This window comes from Mustelus asterias, chromosome 19, assembly GCF_964213995.1.
Source record: "Mustelus asterias chromosome 19, sMusAst1.hap1.1, whole genome shotgun sequence".
Lineage (NCBI taxonomy): Eukaryota > Metazoa > Chordata > Chondrichthyes > Carcharhiniformes > Triakidae > Mustelus > Mustelus asterias.
The window spans coordinates 8,191,862-8,206,852 of NC_135819.1; the positions used below are offsets into that span (position 1 = coordinate 8,191,862).

A 14,991-nucleotide genomic window follows, 5' to 3' on the forward strand; every position below is an offset into this window, starting at 1 on the left:
CTGGACAATACAGGGGGCTTCCAACTTACGAAGCAACTGGTCCCCTCCCTCACAGGACGAATAATCCACTGCGGGCAACCCCCAGCAACTGAAAAGACAGTTTCATCCCAGCGTTCAATTCAATTGTGCACATGAAATAGTTTTAAAGTTTATTTTTTATCAGTGTCACAAGTAAGGCTTACATTAACACTGCAATGAAGTTACTGTGAAAATCCCCTGGTCGCCACACTCCGGCGCCTGTTCGGGTAACACTGAGGGAGAATTTAGCAGGGCCAATGCACCCTAACCAGCACGTCTTTTGGACCGTGGGGAGGAAACCAGAACACCCGGAGGAAACCCACGCAGACACGGGGCGAACGTGCACACAAACAGTGACCCAAACCGGGAATCGAACCCGGGTCCCTGGCGCTGTGAGGCAGCAGTGCTAACCCACTGAGGGAATAAGCGCGCATTTCTATAGCCCCTTTCCCAACTGCAGGAAACCCAGAGAACATCTGGACTCGCACTTGCTGCTGTAGTGCGGGGAGAGGGTATATACGCGGCGTGCAGTCAGGGAATTAATTGCAGGTTATCTGCTATTGGTTAATGAGGGACGCAGGTGAGAAGCGATTGTAGATTTTTTTGGCCCCATTTCAGAGAAATGAGATGAAATTGCTGTTTTCCTCTGTTTCCCTGACAGTGCAGTTCAACATCTAAAGTGTGACACACTTAAAACGAACAGCAAACCTCCCCTGGCTACATCTCCCAGCCAGTGAGCGGAGAGTTAGTATGACAGGCCCCATGAACGTTACATAAGAGGCAAAGGGTGTAGGGAAAACGCTGGAAAATCTCAGCAGGTCTGGCAGCCTGTGTAAGGAGAGAAATGAGCTGACGTTTCGACCCTTTGTCAAAGCTTTGACATCTGGACTCGAAACGCCAGCTCCTTTCTCTCCTTACAGATGCTGCCAGACCCGCTGAGATTTTCCAGCGTTTTCTCCTTTGGTTTCAGATTCCAGCCTCCGCAGTAATTCGCTTTTATCCAGGGTAAATGTGTATCTGTTAAGGCTTATAAACAGTGAAGAGGCGACAGCCGTTCTGGCTCTGGTTTGCTGAGGTTCTGAGGATTCCCTTTCTTGTAGATCATTTTAAAACGGTGACCTGGAACTGTGAGGTTAAAATGTCGCTGCAATTATTCAGCTCGGAACCACTTGATTGTGTTTTCAATTTGTTTAATTTTCTCCATGGGTTTTACTGAGGGAGTTGAATTCAGAATGAACAGGATCAGGGTTGGGAATATGTCAACAACAAGAGTCTCAAATATATTTGCCTTATTTATTTGTTTCTGTGAGTCTGTCTTTAATCTGGCGAAGTGTGGCTGGGAGCGGAACACTCAACTGACTGAGATTTTACAGGAACAGCCCCTCTCGGTGAACGGAAATATCAAGTTCTTTACAAAACAGCAAAGTTCTAACAATATCGACACAGTGGGTTAGCGCTGCTGCCTCACAGTGATAGGGACCTGGGTTCGATTCCCGGGCTTGGGTCACCGTCTGTGCGGAGTCTGCATGTTCTCCCCGTGTCTGCGTGGGTTTCCTCCGGGTGCTCCGGTTTCCTCCCACAGTCCAACGATGTGCGGGTTAGGTGGATTGGCCACGCCAAAATTGCCCCTTAGTGTCAGCGGGATTAGAAGGGTAAATGTGTGGGATTACAGGAATAGGGCCTGAATGGGATTGTGGTCGGTACAGACTCGATGGGCCAAACGGCCTCCTTCTGTACTGTAGGATTCTATTCTATGAATATCCACATGACTAATTTGTGCCAAAGCTCCTTAAAAAGGGATATAACTGATGTTCACTTAGAGAAATCAGATTTATGGAGTACTTCATCAATATTTGAAGTGCCCTCATTACTGTAATGTTGTAAAATACAGCAGCTGATTTTCACACCGGAAATTCCCACAAAGAACTGCTGAAAGGTTGAAGCAGCGAATCTGTATTTGCGGTGGGTTGAGGGGGGGGGAATATCGGCCACGAGATTGGAAATAAGTGCCCTGCTCTTCCCCAAAACAAAGCCGTGGGATCTTCCACATCTACCTGGACAGGAAGACCCAGCCTTAAACTAGGTGGCACCCCAACAATGCTGCACTGAGGGGAGCACTGGGAAAGGCCCCGGCAAAAGCTGAAGGCAAAAGAGACTGCAGATATTGACGCCCCTGGACATTGTGAATCATTCTGATACTCTATGAAAAGTGTGAAGTGGGTGGAGAGTAACAGACAGGAACATTCTCTGGATATAACGTGTATGATGGGGAAGGTGTTCTGCATGTTATTAGCTGGTTTGATCCGGGCCGGGGGAGGTTAAGAGTGAGACACGTTTCAGATCCTGGGACAATATGTCTGAGATGGGATTCTGTCAGTCAGTAATGATATTCACGCCACACAAGTGCCAGGCAATGACCAGCTCCAACAAGAGAGGATCTACCCATCGTCTCTTGGCATTACCATCACTGAGCCCCCAACTACCAACATCCTGGGGGGTTGCCATTAACCAGAAACTGAACTAGATTAGCCATATAAATACTGTGGCTACCAGAGCAGGTCAGAGGTTAGGAATCCTCTAGGAATTAGGGTGGCACAGTGGTTAGCTGCCTCACACGACCAGGGACCCGGGTTCAATTCCAGCGTCGGGTCACTGTCTATGTGGAGTCTGCATGTTCTCCCCGTGTCTGCGTGGGTTTCCTCCGGGTGCTCCGGTTTCCTCCCACACTCCAAAGATGCTTTGACAAAGGGTCATCTGGACTCGAAACGTCAGCTCTTTTCTCTCCTCACAGATGCTGCCCGACCTGCTGAGATTTTCCAGCATTTTCTCTTTTGATGTGCAGGTTTGGTTGATTGGCCGTGCTAAATTGTCCCTAGTGTCAGGGGGGGTTAGCAGGGTAAATATATGGGGTCACGGGAATAGGGCTTGGGTGGGATTGTGGTCAGTGCAGACCCGATGGGCTGAATGGCCTCCTTCTGCACTGTAGAGATTCTATGAATCCTGCAGCAAATAACTCACTTCCTGACTCCCCAAAGTCTGTCCACCATCTACAAGTCAGGAGTGTGATGGAATGCTCCCCACTTGCCTGGATGGGTGCAGCTCCAACAACACTCAAGAAGCTCAACACCATCCAAGACATTTGACTGGTTGCCCCATCCACAAACACCCACTCACTCCCTCCATCACCGACGCTCAGTCGCAACTGTTTGTACCATCCCCAAGATCCACTGCAGCGACTCACCAAGATTCCTTAGACAGCACCTTCCAAACCCACCACCCCTACCATCTAGAAAAACAAGGGCAGCAGGAACCTGGGATCACCACCACCTACAAGTTCCCCTCCAAGTCACGCACCATCCTGATTTGGAAATATAATCGGCCGTTCCTTCACTGTCGCTGGGTCAAAATCCTGGAACTCTCCCCCCCCTAACAGCACGGTGGGTGTACCTACGTCTCACAACTGTTCAAGAAGGCACCACCTTCTCGAGGGTAAATTTTGGGACGGGTGATTAATGCTGACTTAGCCAGTGACAGCCATGTCCCGTCAAAGAATAAAAATAAATCAACAAGAAATCAGAATGAAGGGGTCAGATTTAGTCACCATTTAGTAACCCCCCCTACCCCTCTCCTGGATTGAAATGGACCTTCTCCTATTGTCAGACTGATTAATCCGAACCAGATCACCAGCAAACATCAGCAGTACTCAGTCAAATATCGCTAACTCAAAGAAAGGAACAATATTTGACAGGTCTGGACTGTTTCTCTCACTCTTTGACATTTGGTCTCAGTCGAATCCACAAGGGGGTTTTTGTGTGTCGTCGCCCCCAGCCCCGGCCTCCTGGCTCAGAGCTTACTCCAGCATGGCGGGTAGCTGGAGGGACACATTGTGTGGAGCCTGGAGTTCACACTGGGCTAACAGAGCAGTTTATAGCAGACTGCCAGGCTCCAGAGGTACAAAGCTTTGATTTGATTTCGGGGGGCAGGGGGGAGGGGGAGGGGGGGGGGGGGGTTCCTGCTGTCTGCTTTCATGTGTTCCCGAGAGCTCCTCTCTGAATGAGTCCGATCAGCTTCAGAAGCTCGCACACACGCTGTGCCTGAACCTTTATATTGTCTCAGACTGCACCGACACTGATACACGGAGAGTTTAAACTGGGGAGGTCTCGCCAGCGACATGTAGATTGTGGCATTTCTTTCATGTCATATAAAAGGATAAATATTTCCATTTCTATAACTTCTTTCACCACCTCTCACCATCCCAAAGCACTTCACAGCCAATAAGGTCCTTTTGAAGTGAAATCATCGTAATGCTGGAAACTTATGCACAGCAAGATCCCACAGACACAAGGCGGTAATCACAGCGAACCTGTTTTGGTGATGTGGGTTGAGGGCTAAATTAATAAATGGCCACAACACCAGGTGGAGCTCCTCACGGGATCTTCGATCCCCACCTCAGATACGGCACGTATGACAGTGCAGCACACCCTCAGCACTGCACTGGAGTGTCACATTTTGAGTTCAAACCTCTGGACTGGGGGGGTGGAAGGGGAGGGTGGGGTCACTGAGAGACAAGAGAGTGATTCACTGACACAGTGGTGACGCTGGATAGACAGCAGGAGTGGATCAGGACAGAGCTCCTCACAACACAAAGAAACTGTTTATTAATCACAATACCCCCCCCACAACCCCATGGTATTGCTCCCATTGAGTCAATTCACACCCACCCCCCCAGTGACGCCCAGTGTATGAGAGCTGGGGCATTCAGGACACAAGATCTGATTTCCCAGGTCAATTAGAGTGTAATTGTCTCATTCAAATCCACAGGTCAATTAGAGTCTAACTGTCTCACTCAAATCCACAGGTCAATTAGAGTCTAATTGTCTCACTCACATCTACAGGTCAATTGGAGTCTAATTGTCTCGCTCAGATCCACAGGTCAATTAGAGTCTAATTGTCTTGCTCAAATCCACAGGTCAATTCGAGTCTAATTGCTTCACTCAAATCCACAGGTCAATTAGAGTCTAATTGCCTCAACTCAACTCCCCAGGTCAATTAGAGTCTAATTGCCTCACTCAAATCCACAGGTCAATTAGAGTCTAATTGTCTTGCTGAAATCCACAGGTCAATTAAAGTCTAATTGTCTCGCTCAAATCCACAGGTCAATTAGAGTCTAATTGTCTCTCTCAAATCCACAGGTCAATTAGAGTCTAATTGTCTCACTCACATCCACAGGTCAATTCGAGTCTAATTGACTCGTTGAAATCCACAGGTCAATTAGAGTCTAATTGTCTCGCTCACATTCACAAGTCAATTAGAGTCTAATTGTCTCGCTCAAATCCGCAGGTCAATTAGAGGCTAATTGTCTCACACAAGTGCACAGGTCAATTAAAGTCTAATTGTCTCTCTCAAATCCGCAGGTCAATTAGAGTATAATTGTTTTGCTCAAATCCACAGGTCAATTAGAGTCTAATTGTCTCGCTCACATCCACAGGTCAGTTTGAGGTCAGTAAGAAGCATCAGGTGAGGAAATACAAACAGTTTCTTTCTGTTTAAGATGTGGCTTCGCTGCGAATGAAGCAGTGTTATTGCTGGTGAGCTTTCTCTGCGGGTAACTGCGTTTCTCTATATTTATCACTGTTTGAGTTGTGATGCAGAGATCTCGATGTGACTGTGACACCTGCAACCTGTGATAATTTGGAGTTTATGTGGGAGGGATCGGCAATTCAGAAAGAAGCAGCCAGAAACAGGAAACAGAACAGCAACCCTCGCAGTCACAGAGACCCATACTGCCCCCTGAAACCCCCCCAAATACTGACCCTCCCACACCCCCAAATACTGATCCCCCGCCCACAAATACTGACCCCCACCCCGCCCCCCCAAATACTGACTCCTGCCCCCCCCAAATACTGACCGCCGACCCCCCCCAAATACTGACCTCCCCACCCCCCCCAAATACTGACCCCCCCCACCCCCCCCAAATACTGACCGCCGACCCCCCCCAAATACTGACCCCCCCACACCCCCCAAATACTGACCCCCCCACACCCCCCAAATATTGACCCCCCCACCCCCCCACCCCCCCCCAAATACTGACCCCCCCGCCCCCCAAAATACTGACCCCCCCTGCTCCCCCAAATACTGACCCCCCCACCCCCCCAAATACTGACCCCCGGCCCCCCAAATACTGACCCCCGGCCCCCCCCAAATACTGACCCCTAACCCCCCCCAAATACTGACCCCCCCCGCTCCCCCAAATACAGACCCCCCGCCCCCCCAAATACTGACCCCCCCGCCCCCCCAAATACTGACCCCCGACCCCCCAAATACTGACCCCCGACCCCCCTCAAATACTGACCCCCGACCCCCCTCAAATACTGACCCCCGACCCCCCTCAAATACTGACCCCCCGCCCCGCCAAATACTGACCCCCGGCCCCCAAATACTGACCCCCGCCCCCCCCAAATACTGACCCCCGCCCCCCCCAAATACTGACCCCCGGCCCCCAAATACTGATCCCCCGCCCACAAATACTGACCCCCACCCCGCCCCCCCAAATACTGACTCCTGCCCCCCCCAAATACTGACCGCCGACCCCCCCCCCAAATACTGACCTCCCCACCCCCCCCAAATACTGACCCCCCCCACCCCCCCCAAATACTGACCGCCGACCCCCCCCAAATACTGACCCCCCCACACCCCCCAAATACTGACCCCCCCACACACCCCAAATATTGACCCCCCCACCCCCCCCAAATACTGACCCCCCCGCCCCCCAAAATACTGACCCCCCCCGCTCCCCCAAATACTGACCCCCCCACCCCCCCAAATACTGACCCCCGGCCCCCCCAAATACTGACCCCCGGCCCCCCCCAAATACTGACCCCTAACCCCCCCCAAATACTGACCCCTAACCCCCCCCAAATACTGACCCCCCCGCTCCCCCAAATACTGACCCCCCCACCCCCCCAAATACTGACCCCCCGCCCCCCCAAATACTGACCCCCGACCCCCCTCAAATACTGACCCCCGACCCCCCTCAAATACTGACCCCCGACCCCCCTCAAATACTGACCCCCCGCCCCCCCAAATACTGACCCCCGGCCCCCAAATACTGACCCCCGCCCCCCTAAATACTGACCCCCAACCCCCCCAAATACTGACCCCCCGCTCCCCCAAATACTGACCCCCCGCCCCCCCAAATACTGACCCCCAACCCCCCCCAAATACTGACCCCCCCGCCCCCCCAAATACTGACCCCGACCCCCCAAATACTGACCCCCGCCCCCCCAAATACTGATCCCCGCCCCCCCAAATACTGACCCCCGCCCCCTCCAAATACTGACTCCCCCGCTCCCCCAAATACTGACCCCCCCGCCCCCAAATACTGACCCCCCTGCCCCCAAATACTGACCCCCGCCCCCCCAAATACTGACCCCCCCAACCCCCCCAAATACTGACCCCCAGCCCCCAAACACTGACACCCAGCCCCCCGAATACTGACCTCCCGGCCCCCCCCAAATACTGACCCCCGGCCCCCAAATACTGACCCCCGGCCCCCAAATACTGACCCCCGGCCCCCAAATACTGACCCCACCCCAATACAGAACTCATACTGCCCCTGTTAAACCCCAAATACTGACTCTCAGCCCTGCAACCTGCCAACCCCCCAATACTGATCCCTCCCCACTCAACCCCCCAATACTGATCCCTCCCCCCTCAACACCCCAATACTGCTCCCTCCCCCCTCAACCCCCCAATACTGATCCCTCCCCCCTCAAATCCCCCAATACTGACCACCCCCTCCCCAGCCCCCAAAATACTGCCCCAGCCAACCCCCAACACAGAAATCCATACTGCCCCATTAAACCCCAAATACTGATCCCTCACTCCCTAGTCTCACTTTGTTCCCCCCGCGCTCTCTGCCCCCTGTGAGGGGTTGAGGGGGGAATGGTGCAGTGCTCAGAGACAGTACTGACCTTGCAAGGAGCTGTCGACAGAGGCCGTGTCTCCAGCCTGTTACAACACATCCAGACAGAAAGAAATTATTAACCAATCAGCTTCAAATCCCCACAAAATTCACAAACCCCCCCCTTCAATCAGAGGACAGCATCGCCACAGGCCCTTCGGCCCATTGCAGCCGTGCTGGAAAAGGCAACAAGAGGCTCCACCTATCTGCTTCACCCTCACCCTCCTGCCTCCAGAGCTTGGTTCCATTGGGCCCAAAAGCTCATTGGGAGGATGGGGAGGACGGGGGAAGGGGGGGGGGGGGGGGGGGAGGAGGAGGAGGGGGGGGAAGGGGAGGAGGGGAGGAGGGGGGGGAAGAGGGAGTAGGGGAGGGGAGGGGGAAGGGTGAGGAGGGGGCAAGGCGGGAGGGGGCAAGTGGGGAAGGGGAGGAGGGGGAAGGGGACGAGGGGGGAAGGGGACGAGGGGGGAAGGGGACGAGGGGGGAAGGGGACGAGGGGGGAAGGGGACGAGGGGGGAAGGGGACGAGGGGGGAAGGGGACGAGGGGGGAAGGGGACGAGGGGGGAAGGGGACGAGGGGGGAAGGGGACGAGGGGGGAAGGGGAGGGTGGGAGCGTGGGACCATGGGAGGGGGGAGGGGGGAAAGGGGAGGGGGGGGGGAGGAAGGGGGAGGAATGGGGAGGAAGGGGGAGGAAGGGGGAGGAAGGGGGAGGAAGGGGGAGGAAGGGGGAGGAAGGGGGAGGGCGGAGGGGGAAGGAAGGGGAGGAGGGGGAGGAGGGGGAGGAGGGGGAGGAGGGGGAGGAGGGGGAGGAGGGGGAGGAGGAGGGGGGAGGGGGATGGGGGGAGGGGGATGGGGATGGGGGGAGGGGGATGGGGGGAGGGGGATGGGGGGAGGGGGATGGGGGGAGGGGGATGGGGGATGGGGGGAGGGGGATGGGGGGAGGGGGATGGGGGGAGGGGGATGGGGGGAGGGGGATGGGGGGAGGGGGATGGGGGGAGGGGGATGGGGGGAGGGGGATGGGGGGAGGGGGATGGGGGGAGGGGGGTGGGGGGAGGGGGTGGGGGAGGGGGATGGGGGGAGGGGGGTGGGGGGAGGGGGTGGGGGGAGGGGGGTGGGGGGAGGGGGTGGGGGGAGGGGGGTGGGGGGAGGGGGGTGGGGGGAGGGGGGTGGGGGGAGGGGGATGGGGGGAGGGGGATGGGGAGGGGGAGGGGGATGGGGGGAGGGGGATGGGGGGAGGGGGAGGGGGATGGGGGGAGGGGGATGGGGGGAGGGGGATGGGGGGAGGAGTTGGAGGAGGGGGGAAGGGGGATGGGGGGGAAGGGAAGGGGGCAGAGGAGGGGGATGGGGGGATTTCTTGCTGCATCACTGAGTATTTCTGTTGCTGAGTTTCCATGGAAACCGATCGTTTCCAATGTTGGCAGAATGAGTTTACAGTCACTGAAATCCTGGCTGGTCTTTTAAAGCGACCCTGTACTGAATGGTGTTTCACAAAGCACCTGACAGAGAGGCTGGAGCTGTACCTTTAATTCCAACCCCCTCCTCTCTCTGTCTCCCAATTGGTTCAACACCCTGGGCTAGGGAGAGAGTCCCCGGGGTGGGGGGGGTGGGGGAGAGAGTCCCTGGGGTGGGGGAGAGAGTCCCGGGGTGCGGGGGTGGGGGAGAGAGTCCCCGGGGTGGGGGGGAGAGTCCCCGGGGTGGGGGGGTGGGGGAGAGAGTCCCCGGGGTGGGGGGGTGGGGGAGAGAGTCCCCAGGATGGGGTGTGGGGGCGGGGGGGAGAGAGTCCCCGGGGTTGGGGGGGGGGCGGGGTAGGGTGGGGGTGGGAGGGGAGCGCGGTGGGTGGGGGGTTGTGGGGGGGAGGGTGGGGGTGGTGGGGGGTGGTGGGGTGGGGTGGGGTGGGGTGGGGGTGGGAGGGGGTTGTGGGGGGGTGGGTGGGGGGGTGGGTAGGTGGGGGTGGGGTGGTGGATGGGGGGTGGTGGGGGAGTGGGGGTGGGGGCAGTGGGGGTGGGGGCAGCGGGGGTGGGGGCAGCGGGGTGGGGGCAGCGGGGGTGGGGGCAGCGGGGGTGGGGGCAGCGGGGGTGGGGGCAGCGGGGGTGGGGGCAGCGGGGGTGGGGGGGACGGAAGGGGAGACTGGGGGGGGACGGAAGGGGAGACTGGGGGGGATGGAAGGGGATACTGGGGGGGGATGGAAGGGGAGACTGGGGGGGGATGGAAGGGGAGACTGGGGGGGGGATGGAAGGGGAGACTGGGGGGGGGATGGAAGGGGAGACTGGGGGGGGGGATGGAAGGGGAGACTGGGGGGGGGGGATGGAAGGGGAGACTGGGGGGGACGGAAGGGGAGACTGGGGGGGGACGGAAGGGGAGACTGGGGGGGGACGGAAGGGGAGGCTGGGGGGGGAACGGAAGGGGAGACTTGGGGGGGGATGGAAAGGGAGACTGGGGGGGGACAGAAGGGGAGACTGGGGGGGGACAGAAGGGGAGACTGGGGGGGGGATGGAAGGGGAGACTGTGGAGGGAGGGGATGGAAGAGGAGACTGGGGGGGGGAACGGAAGGGGAGACTTGGGGGGAGGGGAGGAAGGGGAGACTTGGGGGGGGACAGAAGGGAAGACTGGGGGTGGAGGAAGGGGAGACTGGGGTGGGGGCGGATGGAAGGGGAGACTGGGGGCAGGGCTGGACAATAGGGAATTGCTGTTACCTGCTCCTCAGTATCGGAAGTGGTGTCAGGAATCTTGGCAGTGGGAATCGAGCTGGCTGGACCCTGAGTGAGAAAGAGGGCGAGAGAATTAAACACCCTCCCACTGCCTGCTTTCAAACACATTTAGCACAATCTTCCCAAACAGAGATCTGCTGTTTTCAAACCATTTGATCCCTGAATGGCAGAGAGAGATATTAAACACTGCGAGCGTGTCCGAGGGACGGGAATGATGAGCTTAGATTTCTATTAAAGGCTTAGCTCGAGCTGTGAGATCGAATTTGTGTTCATTTGCCTTTGCTTTATTTTAAACCCTTCAAATCTTCACTCCGAAACCCTCTGAAGGTGCTAACGAGGGGAGTAAAAATAATTCGGGGTGAGAAAGAAATGTCAGAGAGAGAGTCAGAAATATTCCACAGTGAAAGTCCCGTGGACATGACGTCAGTCTCTGACTCTGTTCAAGCCTCTGTAAGACCATAGCGCTGTACAAAACAGGGACAGGAGGCGGCCATTCAGCCCCTCGAGCCTGTTCTGCTATTCAATGGATCACGGCCAATCTGACATTCCTCACATCCACGTTCCTGCCCAATCCCCATAACCCTCGATTCCCTCACTGATCAAAAATCTATCAATCTCAGCCTTAAGTATACACAAGGACTATATCCCCACAGCTCTCTGTGGCAAAGAGTTCCAAAGACTCTCCACTCTCTGAGAGAAGAAATTCCTCCTCATCTCGGTCTTAGATTGGTGCTCCTTTATTCTGAGTTTATGCCCTCTGGTCCTAGACCCTCCCATGAGGGGAAACATCCTCTCAGCATTTACCCTGCCAAGCCCCTGAAGAACCCTGTATGTTTCAATGAGATCACCTCTCATTCTTCTAAATTCCAATGCGTAGAGTCCCAACCTGTTTAACCTTTCCTCATTCGACAATCCCTCCACACCGGAGATCATTCTGGTGAATCTTCTCTAAACTGCCCCCAATGAAATAATATCTTTCCTTAAATAAGGGATCAAAACTGCTCACAGTTCTCCAGATGTGGTCTCACCAGTACCTTGTACAGCTGCAGCAAGACTTCCCGACTCTTATACTCCAACCCCCTTGAAAAAAGGCCAACATTCCATTATCCTTCCTGATACCTGCTGTACCTGTGTGCTAGCTTTCTGTGTTTTGTGCACGAGTCCCTTTGTGTTGCAGCTTTCTGCAGTTTTTTTCTATTTAAATAATACTCTGTTCTTTTGTTCTCCCTTCCAAAATGAACAACTTCACATTTTCCCCCATTATATTCCATTTACCATCATTTTACTCACTTACTTAACCTATCAATATCTCTTTGGAAACTGTTTGTATCACCCTCGCAACTTGCTTTTTCACCAATTTTTATGTTGTCTGCAAATTTGGCTGCAATACATTCGCTTCCTTCCTCCAAGTCAGTAATATATATTGTAAACAGACGTAGTCCCAGCACTGATCCCTGTGGAACTCCATTGGTTACAGGTCACCAACCTGAAATAGAACCCCTTATCCCCACTCGCTGTTTCCTGCCCATCAGCCAATTCTCTATCCATGCCAATATACTACCTGCAATACCATGGGCTCTTACCCTGTAACTTAACCTTTTGTGAGGTACCTTGTCGAACGCCTTCTGGAAGTCCAGTTACCATTTAGCAGCAACATTAGTCCCAGGCACCCAGCTCCCCCTCACCCAGCTCCCCCTCACCCAGCCCCCCTCACCCAGCCCCTCACCGAGCACAGCCCCGATCCTGGGACCACCCCCCCTCAGTCTGCCCCTCCCTCAGCCAATACCCCCTCCCTCTCCCCACCCCCCACCCACTCCCTCTCCCCACCCCCTCCCTCTCCCCACCCCCTCTCTCCCCACTGGCTCAGTAAGTATGGGCTTCCTCCTGGCACTTACCTGCCACTGGCTGTTTGTTTGGGATGAGCTTTTGGTCCACATTCAAAGAGATAACTTCAAATACTTCCTCTTCTGCCCGGTCTCCATCAAACTGAGAGAGAAAGAGAGGCACTGTATCAAACACTCAGCACTCCCGGGACAGGTACAGCACAGGGTTAGATACAGAGTAAAGCTCCCTCTACATTGTCCCCCATCAAACATTCCCAGGACAAGTACAGCACGGGGTTAGATACAGAGTAAAGCTCCCTCTACACTGTCCCCCATCAAACACTCCCAGGACAGGTACAGCACGGAGTTAGATACAGAGTAAAGCTCCCTCTACACTGTCCCCATCAAACACTCCCAGGACAGGTACAGCACGGGGTTAGATACAGAGTAAAGCTCCCTCTACACTGTCCCCCATCAAACACTCCCAGGACAGGTACAGCACGGAGTTAGATACAGAGTAAAGCTCCCTCTACACTGTCCCCATCAAACACTCCCAGGACAGGTACAGCACGGGGTTAGATACAGAGTAAAGCTCCCTATGCACTGTCCCCATCAAACACTCCCAGGACAGGTACAGCACGGGGTTAGATATGGAGTAAAGCTCCCTCTACACTGTCCCCCATCAAACATTCCCAAGACAGGTGCAGCACGGGGTTAGATACAAAGTAAAGCTCCCTCTACACTGTCCCCCATCAAACACTCCCAGGACAGGTACAGCACGGAGTTAGATACAGAGTAAAGCTCCCTCTACACTGTCCCCATCAAACACTCCCAGGACAGGTACAGCACGGGGTTAGATACAGAGTAAAGCTCCCTCTACACTGTCCCCCATCAAACACTCCCAGGACAGGTACAGCACGGAGTTAGATACAGAGTAAAGCTCCCTCTACACTGTCCCCATCAAACACTCCCAGGACAGGTACAGCACGGGGTTAGATACAGAGTAAAGCTCCCTATGCACTGTCCCCATCAAACACTCCCAGGACAGGTACAGCACGGGGTTAGATATGGAGTAAAGCTCCCTCTACACTGTCCCCCATCAAACATTCCCAAGACAGGTGCAGCACGGGGTTAGATACAAAGTAAAGCTCCCTCTACACTGTCCCCATCAAACACTCCCAGGACAGGTACAGCTCGGGGTTAGATACAGAGTAAAGCGCCCTCTACACTGTCCCCATCAAACACTCCCAGGACAGGTACAGCACGGGGTTAGATACGGAGTAAAGCTCCCTCTACACTGTCCCCCATCAAACACTCCCAGGACAGGTGCAGCATGGGGTTAGATACAGAGTAAAGCTCCCTCTACACTGTCACCATCAAACACTCCCAGGACAGGTACAGCATGGGGTTAGATATGGAGTAAAGCTCCCTCTACACTGTCCCCCATCAAACATTCCCAGGACAGGTACAGCACAGATTAAATACAGAGTAAAGCTCCCTCTACATGGTCCCCATCAAACACCCCCAGGACAGGTACAGCACGGGGTTAGATACGGAGTAAAGCTCTCTCTACACTGTCCCCATCAAACACTCCCAGGACAGCTACAGCACGGTGTTAGATACGGAGTAAAGCCCCCTCTACACTGCCCCCATCAAACACTCCCAGGACAGGAACAGCACAGGGTTAGATACAGAGTAAAGCTCCCTCTACATTGTCCCTCATTAAACACTCCCAGGACAGGTACAGCACGGGGTTAGATACAGAGTAAAGCTCCCTCTACATTGTCCCTCATTAAACACTCCCAGGACAGGTACAGCACGGGGTTAGATACAGAGTAAAGCTCCCTCTACATTGTCCCCCATCAAACACTCCCAGGACAGGTACAGCACGGGGTTAGATACAGAGTAAAGCTCCCTCTACATTGTCCCCCATCAAACATTCCCAGGACAAGTACAGCACGGGGTTAGATACAGAGTAAAGCTCCCTCTACACTGTCCCCCATCAAACACTCCCAGGCCAGGTACAGCACGGGGTTAGATACAGAGTAAAGCTCCCTCTACATTATCCCTCATCAAACACTCCCAGGACAGGTACAGCACGGGGTTAGATACAGAGTAAAGCTCCCTCTACATTGTCCTTAATCAAACACTCCCAGGACAGGTACAGCACGGGGTTAGATACAGAATAAATCTCCCTCTACACTGTCCCCATCAAACACCCCCAGGACAGGGACAGCACGGGGTTAGATACAGAATAAATCTCCCTCTACACTGTCCCCCATCAAACACTCCCAGGACAGGTACAGCACGGGGTTAGATACGGAGTAAAGCTTCTTCTACACTGTCCCCCATCAAATACTCCCAGGACAGGTACAGCACGGGGTTAGATACGGAGTAAAGCTTCTTCCACACTGTCCCCCATCAAATACTCCCAGGACAGGTACAGCACGGGGTTAGATACAGGGTAAAGCTCCCTCTACAC

The 14,991-nt window shown here is 54.8% G+C and overlaps 1 protein-coding gene across 4 annotated transcripts in view; it reads right to left on the reverse strand.

The window, feature by feature from the left end:
- The window catches only part of LOC144507741 (adenylate kinase isoenzyme 5-like), a 71,270-nt gene that overhangs the window by 34,858 nt on the left and 21,421 nt on the right, over nucleotides 1–14,991 (reverse strand). The window contains exons 6-9 of one of the 4 annotated variants that reach the window (XM_078235006.1): nucleotides 12,582–12,672; nucleotides 12,283–12,296; nucleotides 10,672–10,734; nucleotides 38–48 (exon numbers count right to left, since the gene is read on the reverse strand). In XM_078235006.1, coding sequence (XP_078091132.1) covers nucleotides 38–48; nucleotides 10,672–10,734; nucleotides 12,283–12,296; nucleotides 12,582–12,672 — 179 coding nt within the window. Of the gene's footprint in view, nucleotides 1–37; nucleotides 49–7,991; nucleotides 8,029–10,671; nucleotides 10,997–12,282; nucleotides 12,297–12,581; nucleotides 12,673–14,991 lie in introns of those variants that run through there. The other 3 variants (XM_078235004.1, XM_078235005.1, XM_078235003.1) reach the window with 3 other exon arrangements.